Source organism: Heliangelus exortis, chromosome W (genome assembly GCF_036169615.1).
Source record: "Heliangelus exortis chromosome W, bHelExo1.hap1, whole genome shotgun sequence".
NCBI lineage: Eukaryota > Metazoa > Chordata > Aves > Apodiformes > Trochilidae > Heliangelus > Heliangelus exortis.
This window is the reverse complement of record NC_092453.1, coordinates 2,295,970-2,309,348: the sequence shown is the minus strand read 5'-3', so window position 1 is coordinate 2,309,348 and position 13,379 is coordinate 2,295,970. Positions and strand designations below refer to the sequence as shown.

General features: G+C 44.1%; 1 protein-coding gene across 1 annotated transcript in view; it reads left to right on the top strand.

The window, feature by feature from the left end:
- Positions 1 to 13,379, top strand: part of LOC139789133 (zinc finger RNA-binding protein-like) — an 81,764-nt gene that overhangs the window by 51,696 nt on the left and 16,689 nt on the right. Inside the window, exons 16-17 of the mRNA XM_071729660.1 lie at positions 3,487 to 3,584; positions 4,401 to 4,496. Of these exons, the coding sequence (XP_071585761.1) occupies positions 3,487 to 3,584; positions 4,401 to 4,496 (194 nt within the window). The remainder of the gene's footprint in view (positions 1 to 3,486; positions 3,585 to 4,400; positions 4,497 to 13,379) is intronic.

Below are 13,379 nucleotides of genomic sequence, written 5' to 3'. Positions count from 1 at the left end.
ATCCTCTATGGGCATGGGCCGTTAAACAATGTCATCTACTGAGCCTTGTTCATTCAGCCAATGATTATGTAAGAGTTTCAAGTCTTTCTGCAAGGTGATTAAAAGTATAGCGAGGGAGGCAATCAGGACAGACATGCACACCACTTTCGTTCCTTTGCAAATTTCCTCGGCTACGCCAATAGGATTTTCTACATTTTCCACACAACAATTCCACAGAGTACTCACAAAAGAAGGATCCACAATCACAACCACGGGATTTACAATACTCTATAACAGGGTGCTTATAATACTGGAGGCGATTTTCAAAAACAGAAAAAGCAAGCTCTAACAAATCTAATATACTCAAAGGGTCATATTTACAACCAGTAATTTTAGTAAGTATAGGAAGGATTGCCCTATTCCATCGGTAAGTCACACGTTCTTCTACATCGGGAGGAAAACCAGTTTCCAACTCAATACCCAATATATTATTCATACGGTTTCTTTGTTACGGGTAAGCTTTAACTTCAATCCTTCCCCCGGAGTTGCTGTCCACCGAAGTGGTTGTTTCCTATGGGTGTCAGGATCTTTCCATTCAAAAGCAAAGTAATCCCTGCAATCTTCCCTCAAGGGACATGCCCAGAAGGCATCCTTAAGGTCAATTACTGTGTACCACTGGATAGTCAGGTGAAAGTTTACTTAAGGTGGTATAAGGATTAGCAGCTACAGGGTATGTAGCTATAGTATGTTTATTTACTTCCCTTAAATCTTGTACCAATTGGTATGACCCATCAGATTTCTTAACCGGCAAGATGGGTGTATTATGGGGAGACATACAAGGTTCCAATAACCCTTGAGTTAACAGCCTCTGAATAATAGGCTGTAATCCTTTCCTCCCTTCTTGTGAAATGGGGTATTGTTTAACCCTAATTGGGCAATCCGGGTCCCTAATAGTGATGACAATAGGTGTAATGTTTAAACGCCCTACCGAATCAGGAGTATACCATACCTCAGGGTTAATTTTCTTTTTGTCTTCTGAAGTTAGGACCAGTAATTTTACGTTCAACTGTTGTCCTTTTATTTCTAAACCAATTCCCAACATAATCATCAAATCCCTTCCTAACAAATTATATTCAGCTTCAGGCACCAGTAACAAGGTTCCTCCGGCTCACTCTTGGAGGATTCAGCCTCCGGAGCAGTCAAAGGAGGGGGATTACTATACGGAGGAGGTGGTGTAACAATTTCCTCCGGTTCCCTGCGTTTTTTCCTGTTCCCTTCTTTGACCATAAACATTCCTGCCGGTTGATTTCCCACTATCCATACAAAAGCATATTCACTCTCCTCTTTACTAAAGGGTTTCTTTGCGTTAACCCATAAATTTAAGTACTGGCATACCCAATTTTCAAATGATCCAAATATTGGCCAGTATGTGCCCTTCTTAATTTCCTGATCTCCCCAGACCTTCATACAGTAGTTAACCATCTTTTCCTTAGTTTTACCATTATGCCTGGGGGAAGTTCCCCAATACTTCAACATGAGCCCTAATGGGCTATCAGTGGGAATATTAGGAAGATATTCATACCCCCCTGGGATACCAAAAGGCTTCCCAATCATGGGCTTACTCTTCTTTTGGCCCATCTTCCAAGGTACCTTCTTTCACACAGTTCAAACGCTTCCCTCCGTTCATGGCTCAGTCCCTCGCAGGAGATGAGAACCACACTACAAGGAGGTCCGCGCTCACTCTGTCCTACAGGACGTCTCACTCACTCAATTCTCAATCAGGCGCACCTTGGGAACCACCCCTCCCCAACCGGACAGAACTTCTCAATACTTACTCATCTCCTGCGAGTCTTTGCCCGGGTCTTTGTGCACGAGAATTACGGGGGAATCTTATAATATTCCTTTACTTATATCTCTCTCATTTCTCGGTATGATCTCTGATGTTTATGACACGGAGCTAGGCTCCTGGGTCCACCTGCAGAAATGCGGATGGGGCACCTACCTGAGAGGAAATCTCCGCAGCACAGAGTTTCAGAATGCGAGTCATGGCACCAATTTGTTAAAAAGACTGACTCGATGCGTCAACAATAAAACTTTTTATTGAGAGAGATATAAGTAAAGCAGCGCGCTGCAGCGCGCTGGGCAGCCGGGGAGTCACAGCTTTACCAACGGCTCGCAATGGCTCGCAAGTTCAATAAGGTAAAACCAGTTCTTTTATACCTTTTGTCACCCCCTTCCCCTTAGTCTCTTATCACTTTATCATTGATTTTTGTTTCGCGGGCTCTCCCAACATTGGTTCTTGTTTTGCGGGCTTTGTCCTGTTGCTGAGGGAATTGGCCAATGGTTACATGTCTTCCTCGTGGCTTTTCGCGGGCTTTGTCCTGTTGCTGAGGGAATTGGCCAATGGTTGCATGTCTTCCTCATGGCTTTTGCGGTCGGCCCCCTCTTCTTCTTTTTCTGACTCGAATCGAACATTCTGGAGAAAGACACACTCAACAAAACAATACATTACAATTTTAAACCTTTATTCTTTACACCTACAATTTTTAAGTAACACAAAGATACCATTTCACATTGTTCAGTGGTTCCAGTTTCATTGTTTAAACCACTTCCAAAAGGGCCTTGTGCTTTTTCCTTTTTGGTAACAAAGCAATCAGATTGGTAATTGAATTAATCCTTTTTCTGAACTTTAAAATATACAAGATCTGCTATATTTTCTTTATCTTTCAGGCTTTCTGCTTTGCTTTTTAAACTATTCCTTGCTTTTCTTTTTCCTGCTGAATCTTAAGTCCCTTTTCAGATCCTTCCTTGCATCCTAAATGACGCTGGATCTCATATACCATGGACTGAGGATTTTATTTATATGAGTAAGAGAGAGATTGCTAGAAAGTAACAGAACTCCATAATACTGAAGACCATTTCTCATTCCTTTAGTAAAGTTTTTTAAAGCAAAATAATTTCCATTTTAAGTTTAAGGTATGATAAAAATAATACTGTTACTAAACATTTAGTGCTTTTAAGATTTTTCTTTTTAATACACTTTTTCTTTTTTTTTTTTTTTTCTTTTAAAGAGTATGTCCCAAATAACACGTGATCATTAAAATTTACAAGAAACTAAGTTTAAGTGTTTCTACTCAAAGTGGATTTTTGTGTTCCTTCTGTCTTGTGTTCTCCGTATTGGTGCACTGTGTCCAATCATCCTTCCTTCAGTATTTAATTTTAGGGAATACGTGTTTTTTCCAGTGTTAATTTAAATTAAGAAGTACTATGCATTGCATAATCTGCAATGCATTCAAATATAATCTGAGAGCCAAAATATAGTATACTATTGATCTTCATACTGGGTTGATGGCCTTAATTGAATGGCTTTTATTGCACATTTCCATTTATAGTTCAAGTGTTTAAACTTGAAATGGCATGTGTGACACTGAAGTTACTTTAAAGTGTCTTGCTCACCTGGTCAAACACCCTTTCCTCACTGCATTTTGCCAATTCAATCCATTTTAGATGTAACCTCGGGTATGGTGAAAGACCCACCGGACGTCTTGGACAGGCAAAAATGCCTTGACGCTCTGGCTGCTCTACGCCACGCTAAGTGGTTCCAGGTTCGGAACATCATTTTACTTTCTTCTTGTAGCCTTATGAGAGATTATGAAATGCAATATAAATGTTTAACTGTGTGAAAACACTCAGCGTTGTTCATGCTAATAATACGTAATATTTTTCTGGTCCCTAAATTTAAATGTAGAAGGTTGAGTATGGAGGAACTGCTTAATGCAGTTATCGCTCACTCGACATGATTATTTTTATTTTTTTTTCTGATCATTGAGAAGGCGAGGTTGAAAGCTTGACTCGCTTGGGGTGATCATACGTTGTATATTTGTTATATATTCCATAAGGCTGCAGTGTAACTTTGCTTTAAATAATGGAATTTTTGTTTAAAGCTTTGTGTTTAGATTTAAACCTTTTTTCCACAATTTCTTTAAGTGTATTAAATGTAGGGAATGAAAGGAAAGAAGCAACTGTTTGGTTTAGTGACTTTGCATTTTGGCAAAGGCACAATAGAGAAATCAAACAGATTCACTTGACCTTTCAGTCTCTATACCTATTTCTTAGACCTTTTTATTTCTAATATAGAAAGATACTGTATTTGTTGTTACAAGTGAACATAGGCCAAAGTGTACAGGGGATCAAGAAATATTTTTCTTGTATAACCTGTGCATTTTGACTTCTACCACCTTAAGTTACTAACGCTGTATAAAATACCGCTGTAAATGGCAGCTCATGAAATAAAGTTGTAGAATGATTTGTTTCAGTCTTGTATCTGAGCTTCCATTGAACAGTGGTGTTTAAGTCTTTCAACAAGTCCTATTTGCTGTAGGTGCTGGGATTAATTAATTTGATTTTGTACTGCTCTCAAGGCTAGAGCTAATGGCCTGCAGTCCTGTGTGGTTATCATACGTATTCTTCGTGACCTCTGTCAACGGGTTCCAACTTGGTCTGATTTTCCAAGCTGGGTGAGTAATGTTCTTTTGAATGAGTCTTTTCAATGCACATGGTACTGCAAGTAAAGCATAGGAAAGAGTTACTACAGTTTTAAAATGTACACTTTTTCAAGGAGTAATGTAGGATTTTGTTTGGGGGTTTTTTGTTGTTTTTTTTTTTTTTTTGAGATGTTTTTCCCCCCAAAATGATCCAGATTCCCTCTAAAAATATAATTTTATGTGGTTTTGTCATTTGAAACTGGATTTTTCTTCCTTTTGAATTCTTTGTGGTTAGTATTCTTATTCTAGATTTCAGCATTTTTTCCTTTGTATAAAAGAACCCGTTTTTTTCTAACCGTCTACTCTGAATTGCTTGGACTCTACTGAAACTGATTGAAAAATGTGTCAGCTGTGCCCAGATAGCTTTGTGATAACAGAAAAGCTACATGAAAGGAAAATCACAATAATTTCTGTGATCATTAATATATCCTTTCTGCAAGATGAAATACTACAGTACTAGTCTGCAGATGTGTCACCATTAGCATTTTAATCGGTGTCAGAAACAGATCTCTAGCTTGTACCCACTTAACTCTCTCAGTTCTTGCAGCCAATTGTTCTTGGAACATTTCTTTTACACTGGCTATCTTAAATGATCACAAAATCACAATGTTAGGGGTTGGAAAGGGGGACCTCTAGAGATCATCTAGTTCAATCCCTCTGCCAGAGCAGGTTGACCTAGAGCAAGTGTCACAGGATGGCATCCAGGCGTGTTTTGAATTTCTCCAGAGTCAGAGACTCCACCACCTCTCTGGACAGCCTGTTCCGTTGCTCTGTTACTCCCACAGTAAAAAAGATCTTCCTAATGTTTAGGTTGAACCTCCTGCGTTCCAGTTTGTGACCATTGCCCCTTGTCCTGTCAATGGACATGACCGAAAAGAATCTGGTCTCATTCTCCTGGCACCCACTCTAGGTATTTGTAAGCATTGATGAGATCCCCCCTCAGTCTTCTCTTCTCCAGGCTGAACAGACCCAGCTCCCTCAGCCTTTCCTCATGTGGTAGGTGCTCTAGTCCCCTAATCATCTTAGTGGCTCTGCACTTTTTCTTGTCCTTCATGAACCGGGGAGCCCAGAGTTGGACGCAGTGTTCCAGATAGGGCCTCACCAGGGCAGGGTAGAGGGGGAGGATAATCTCCCTCCACCTGCTCGCCACACTCTTCTTGATGCACCCCAGGATGCCATTGGCCTTCTTGGCCACAAGGGCACATTGCTGGCTCATGGTCATCCTGTCGTCCACCAGGACTCCCAGGTCTTTTTCCACAGAGCTTATTTCTAGCATGTCAGCCCCTAGGGTGACCTTAAGTGCATGGGGTTGTTTCTCCCTAGGTGCAGTACCCTAGACTTGCCCTTGTTGAACCTTGTGCAGTTTCTCTCTTCCCAATTTTCCAGCCTTCAGGTCATGCTGGATGGCAGCACAGCCCTCTGGTGTGTCAGCCACCCCTCCCAGTTTTGTATAATCAGCAAACTCACTGAGGGTACACTCTATCCCTTCATCCAGGTCATTGATGAATATATTTAACAGGACTGGACCCAGTACTGACCCTTGGGGAACACCACTTGTTACTGACCTCCAACGACTCTGTGCCACTAATTGGAACCTTTTAAGCTCTATCTTTTAAGCCAGTTTTCAATCTACCTCACTGTCCATTCATCTAACCCACACTTCCTAAGCTTGCCTATGAGAATGCTGTGGGAGATGGTGTCAAAAGCCTTGCTGAAGTCATGGTAGACCACATCCATTGCCCTCCTCTCATCTGTCCATGCAGTCATGCCATTGTAGAAGACTACCAGATTAGTCAGACATGACTTCCCTTTGGTGAATCCATGTTGACTATTTCTGATAACCTTCTTTTCCTCCACATGCTTTGAGATGATACCCAGAACGAGCTGTTCCATAATCTCTCCAGGGATGGAGGTGAGGCTGACTGGCCTGTAGTTTCCTGGGTCTTCCTTCTCACCCTTTTTGAAGACTGGAGTGACATTGGCTTTCCTCCAGTCCTCAGGCACCTCACCTGTTCTCCAGGACCTTTCAAAGATGATGGAGAATGCCCAGCAATTACTTCTTCCAGCTCCCTTATCACTCACAGGTGTATCCCATCAGGACTTGTGGATATCTAGTTTACTTAATTGATCTCTAACTTGATCCTCCTCAGCCAAGGAAAAGTCTCTTCTCTGTAACCTTCTCTGTTCCCTCAAAAGTCTGGGACTCCTGGAGGTTTGCCTGAGCAGTAAAGACTGAAGCAAAGATGTAACTCCACCTTTTCTGCATCCTTTGTCACCATGGCATGTGCCTCATTCAACAGCGGGCCCACATTTTCTCTAGTTTTCCTTTTGCCTGTGATATACTTGAAGAAGCCCTTCCTGCTGACCTTGACATCCCTTGCCAGGCTTGATTCCAAGGAGGCCTTGGCTTTTCTTATTTCCTCCCTCCTCTCTTACAGCATTGTTGTAGTGTTCCCAAGTGGTCAGTCCCTTCTTCCACAAACTGTCAACTTCCTTCTTCCACTTGAGCTTTTTCAGAAGCTCCCTTCTCAACCATGCAGGTCTCCTGTTTCCCTTGCCTGATTTCTTGCTCTTAGGGATACACTGATCCTGAGCTTGGAGGAAGTGGTGCTTGAATATCAACCAGCTCTCATGAGTCCCCCCTACCTTCCAGAACCCTAACCCATGGGATTTCTCCAAGCAATTTCTTGAAGAGGTCTAAGTCAGCCCTCCTGAGGTGCAAGGTTGCAATCCTACTTATTGTTTTGTGTGTGATACCCATGATCCTGAACTCTGTCTTCTCATGATCACTACAGCCAAGGCTGCCCCCAACTATAATGTCCTCCACCAGTCCCTCTTTCTCTGTCAGTACTAGGTCCAGTAGTACACCTCTCCTTGTTGGCTCCTCTACCACCTGAGTCGAAAAGTTGTCATCAATACACTGGAGGAACTTCCTGGACTGTGCATGCCTGGCTGCGTGGCCTTCCCAGCAGATATCAGGGTGATTGAAGTCCCCCATGAGAACCAAGGACTGTGATTGTGAGGCTACTCTCAATGGACCGTAAAGGCCTCATCAACTTCCCTATTGTGATCAGGTGGCCTGTAATAAAACCCCACAATGTCTCCCATATTAGCTTGCCCCTTCATCCTTATCTACAAGCTCTCAATTTGCTCTTCTTCTGCCCTGCCTCCAGGGAGAGCTCAATAAACTCACATAAAGAACAACTCTACTACCTAGCCTTGCTGGCCCGTCCTTTCTAAAAAGGACATAGCTATCCATGACAGCATTCCAGTCATGTGAGCTATCCCACCATGTCTCAATAATTGCCCTGAGATCATGGCTCTGTGACTACACACAGATCTCCAGTTCACAGAATCATTGGAGTTGGAAGGGACCTCTAGAGATCATCTAGTCCAACCTCCCTTCTATAGCAGGATTGCCTAGAGCACATTACACATTATTGCATCCAGGTGTTTTTTGAATATCTCCAGAGAAGGAGACTCCACCACCTACCTCTCTGGGCAACCTGTTACAATGCTTTATCACCCTCACAGTAAAGAAGTTTTTCCTCATGTTCAGATATAACTTCCTGTGTTCCAGTTTGTGCCCATTGCCCCTTGTCCTGTTGCTGGGCACTACTGAAAAGAGTCTGGTTCCCTCCTCCTTACACTTACCCTTTAGATATTTATACACATTGTTAGGGTCTCCTCTCAGTCTTCTCTCCAGGCTAAACAATCCCAGCTCTCTCAACCTTTCCTCATAAGAGAGATGCTCCAATCTGCCAATCATCTTTGTTGCCCTCCGCTGGACTCTCTCCAGCAGTTCCTTGTATCTCTGAAATTACTTTAAAGCTCTCTGAATGAGCCCTGCTAACTCTAGGGAAAGAGTCCTTTTCGTCCTCATAAGATAAGCTTTTCTCATCGGTTGCCAGCAGACCTGGTGTCTTTTAAATAAAGCCATGGTTGTAGAACCCAAAGTCCTGCTGGTAGCACCAGGCTCAGAGCCAGGCATTGATCTGCTGGTTCTTCCAGTTTATTCCTTCATCATCCCCAAAACTTGTGCTCCTGATCCCTTGACCAGTCGTCCCAAGGCCCTGAAATCCTTCTTCATTGCCCTTGGATGACTTCTCACTACTTCATCACTGCCTACCTGAAAGATCAAAAGGGGATAACAATCCAAGGGCTGTACTAGGGAGGGAAGCTGCTTCTTTACCTCATTAACCTGGTCCCCAGGGAGGCATCAGACTTCCCTATGTAGCAGGTCCAGTCTTCATATCGGGCCCTCTGCTCCCTTCAGAAGCAAGTTGCCTATGAAAATGACCCATCTTTTATTCTTTACTGAGGAGGTTTTGATGCAAGGGGTGGTCTGGCTAGACCTTGCTGACACCTACAGGTTGGAAAAACTATCATCCTCACCATTGTCCTGTTCTCTTTGCAGAGCACTGTACCTGTTATGCAACAGCACCTGGGAAGGTGAGGTAGTCGCTGGGCAGACATCCTTGTGGTGCCTGCTGCACTGGGCAGGAACTTCTTGCCATTGCCCCCTGTCATTCAAGTCACCACATTCAGTTGGGCAGAGAAAGGACAGGGAGTTCTCTGTAGCAGGTGCTTTGTTGGCCTGCTGGGTTTCTATCGTGAGGGGCAGGGTGCAACTACAAGCATCTGTCTCTCTCATATTCCCTTATGGCCCTCAACCTGCTTATCTCCTCCCTGAGCTCCATCACTAAGCCAAGGAGCTCCTCTACCTGGGCACACTTCCCACGGGTGTGCTCACAGTTGCCATCTGACACTGGCATAAGAGCAGGGCACACCCTGCAGCCCAACACCTGGGTGGCAGCATGTTTCCATGAGAGCTCTGTCTGGGAAGCTGCATCAGGTGGGTGCAGAGCTCAGGGATGCCATGGTCTTCTGCCAAGTGGTAACCATTGCTGAGTTTGCAGGCTTTCAGCACCCTCCCATGTGAACTGCTGTGTAAACCAACTGCTATACTAACTAGCCACCGTCAGAGCTTCTGTCTTGCACACCCTGCCTGCGCAAACTGCTGCATCACGCCCTGACTGATTTGCCTCGTTCTGTTCCCTGCACTTCTGGTTGCTCATTCTCCCTGGGGCAGCCTTCTATAGAAGTGAAGGTGGTGCTGGCTCTGCCTGTGCCACCTCAGAAGCCTGCCCACAAGCTGCCAGTCTACCTGCACAGACTAGCTGCTTTCCCATCTTTGAAAAGCCTCCAAAAGAGCCCTTTTGCTGGCCCTTTATGCCATGATCCCCTTCCCAAGTGTGGACTTGGGACTACACTGTAGCTGCATACAAAATTATGCTCTCCAGAAGTGCAACTTGTGCTACAAAGATTAGCATACAGTTAATCTGTGGGCTGGACAAAGTTAATCTGAAACAAAATCTTTGAAATGCGTCTATATGGAGGTATATTCAGCTCTGACTGTTTTGTTTCATAGACCAAATCCTGTTGTACTGTGCTACTTCTTAATGTAGACTTTTCAGTTTTGGCAGGAAGAGCGGTAATATTGTCAGGACAGTTACAATAGTTGGCATTATTTGAAGGAGAAATGGTTTACAACTGCACTAACCTTGCAGATGACTGTTAAATTACTTCTGATAATATGACTGCATCTGGAAAAAATGTGAAGCAGTTATTTCTGGTTTTTAGATACTTAAATTGAAAAAAAAAGATCCATTTTCTGTGCTACGCTTAATGAAAGATATACTGTACAAATAAAGCCTAAAAGAAGCTTAGAAGTGTGTAAGTGCCCTCAATATCACTACGATACTGAATTGCCAAAGAATAAACCCTAACATACTTTTAGAAAAGCATCCTTGGAACTACTGCAACACACAAGCCACATAGATGAAGAACAAGGATTTTTTTTTCTTATTTATTGTAATATGTGTCCTAAGGGACAGCGAGAAAGGAAGAGGGATATGAAGCAGTGTATCATGCCTAGCTGTGTCTCGGTTGCTTACAAAAGTGTTTTCTTGCTTGCTCCTGTTACCTGATGCATTGCCAGTGACATGAATCAACACTGAATCTGTGTAGTCAGTTGTTCTTTTGGCCTGTTGGTAAAGTCTTACTGGCAAAAGCAATAACAGAATGAAAACAGTGATTTAAAATATATGTAATTTCTGAAAGTTACAGATAAAATTTCACAGACTGAACAAATATATTTTTCTGAATACAGAACTTGACCTGTATGCTAGAAGCCTGTTACATGCCCAAGAGATTTTCAAGAAGAGCCTAAGTAGTTGTAATAATAGAAGTAATAATAGTTATAGAAGTTAATAACATATATAATAATAATAGAAGTAATAATAGTTGTAATAATAGAATAATACTAGGAAGCCTAAACACAGATATTGGTGTCTGCCTCTTTCTATACCTAAAAATAAAAGCTAAATTAGAAGAATTGCCATGGTTTAACACTGGGCCAGCAATCAATCACATGACAGATGCTCTCTATTAACCCTACTCCCCTCCCCTATAAGGAAAGGAGAGACAATAAGGGAGACTTACAGGTTGGAAACTGAACTACACAGCTTTAATGAGACAGTAGTGATGAAAAGCAACAATTCACATAAGAGCAATTAACATGGGGCTCGAGTCCAGGACCCCCCAAATTCCATGCTCTACTGATTCAGCTAGTTGGGCAAAAATTAGGTATTCTCACACAGTGTTAGATTCCCTTGAGGTACGCATTGCATTTCTCCACCTTTTATCATCACCCACCAAGTATGTCCAGGCCCTTGAGTGAAAACAACCCCACAAATGGGTTTGCCTTTGCCCGAAGCAGGAAAACCCCAAACTATTTTCCCCAAGGGTTTCCTTTCACACATCACAGGCACTTTGTCCCCATCTACTGTGTGTAGAAGGTCTGACTGAGCAGGACCAGCTCAATTGATGAAATCCCTAGTATTAACTAACCAGGTGGCTTGCACCAAGTGCTTGTCCTAATTTTTAAAGATTCCACCACCCATTGCCTTTAGGTTAGTTTTTAACAGTCGACTGTACAGTTGAATTTTCCCTGAGGCTGGTGCATAATAGAAGATATACCCATTCAATTCCATGTTCTTTGTCCCAGTTATTTATAAGACTATTTTTGAAATGAGTCCCATTGTCCCACTCACTTCTTTCTGGCATACTGTGTCATCACAAGACTTGCTTCTCGAGGCCCAGGATGGTGTTCCAGGCTGTGGCATGAGGCACAGGATATGTATGCAGCCATCCAGCACTTGCTTCCACCACTGTAAACACATAGCACTTACCCTGGTGGGTTTGAGGGAGTGTGATATAGTCAATTTGCCAGGCCTCCCCATACCTCTATTTCAGCCATCTCCCCCCATACCTCAAATGTTTCAACCGTTTAGCTTCCTTGATTGCATTGCATAGGTCACAATCATGGATAGCCTGCTCAAAAGTGTCCATATCATAGAATCATAGAATCATAGAATTGGCTGGGTTGGAAGGGACCTCAGAGATCATCAAGTCCAACCCTTGACCCACCGCTGCGGTTGCTAGACTATGGCACTAAGTGCCACATCCAGCCTCTTTTTAAATATCTCCAGGGACGGAGAGTCCACCACTTCACTGGGCAGCCCATTCCAATGCTTGATCACCCTCTCTGTAAAGAAATTCTTTCTAATATCTAACCTATACTTCCCCTGGCACAACTTAAGACCATGCCCTCTTGTCTTGTTGAAAGTCGTCTGGGAAAAGAGACCACCTGGCTACAACCTCCTTTCAGGTAGTTGTAGAGAGTGATGAGGTCTCCCCTGACCCTCGTCTTTTTCAGGCTGAACAGCCCCAGCTCCCTCAGCCTCTCTTCATAGGATCTGTGCTTGAGTCCTTTCACCAGCCTGGTTGCCCTCCTTTGGACCTGCTCTAGGACCTCGATATCCTTCCTGAACTGAGGGGCCCAGAACTGGACACAGTACTCGAGGTGTGGCCTCACCAACGCTGAGTACAGGGGCAGAATCACTTCCTTGGACCTGCTGGCGACGCTGTTCCTGATACAGGCCAGGATGCCATTGGCCTTTTTGGCCACCTGGGCACACTGCTGGCTCATGTTCAGCTTCCTGTCAATCCAGACTCCCAGGTCCCTTTCTGCCTGGCTGCTCTCTAGCCACTCTGTGCCCAGCCTGTAGCGCTGCATGGGGTTGTTGTGGCCAAAGTGCAGGACCCGGCACTTGGCCGTGTTGAAGCTCATCCCATTGGAATCAGCCCAACTCTCCAGTCTGTCCAGGTCCCTCTGCAGAGCCGTCCTGCCTTCCAGCTGATCCACACTCCCCCCCAGCTTAGTGTCGTCTGCGAATTTGCCGATGGTGGACTCAATCCCTTCATCTAAATCATCAATGAAGATATTAAACAGAACCGGGCCCAACACTGATCCCTGGGGGACACCACTAGTGACCGGCCGCCAACTGGATGCAGCCCCATTCAGCACCACTCTCTGGGCCCGGCCCTCCAGCCAGTTCTTAACCCAGCACAGGGTGCTCCTGTCCAAGCTGCAGGCTGACAGCTTTTTCAGGAGAATGCTGTGGGAGACGGTGTCGAAGGCTTTGCTGAAGTCCAGGTAGACCACATCCACAGCCTTCCCCTCATCCACCAGGCGGGTCACCCGATCATAAAAGGAGATCAGGTTGGTCAGACAGGACCTGCCCTTTCTAAACCCGTGCTGGCTGGGTCTGATCCCTTGCCCATCCTGCAGGTGCTGTGTGATTGCACTGAGGATGATTTGTTCCATAACCCTGCCTGGCACTGAGGTCAGGCTGACGGGCCTGTAGTTTCCTGGGTCCTCCTTCCGGCCCTTTTTGTGGATTGGCGTGACATTCGCCAACTTCCAATCATCTGGGATGTCCCCAGTGAGCC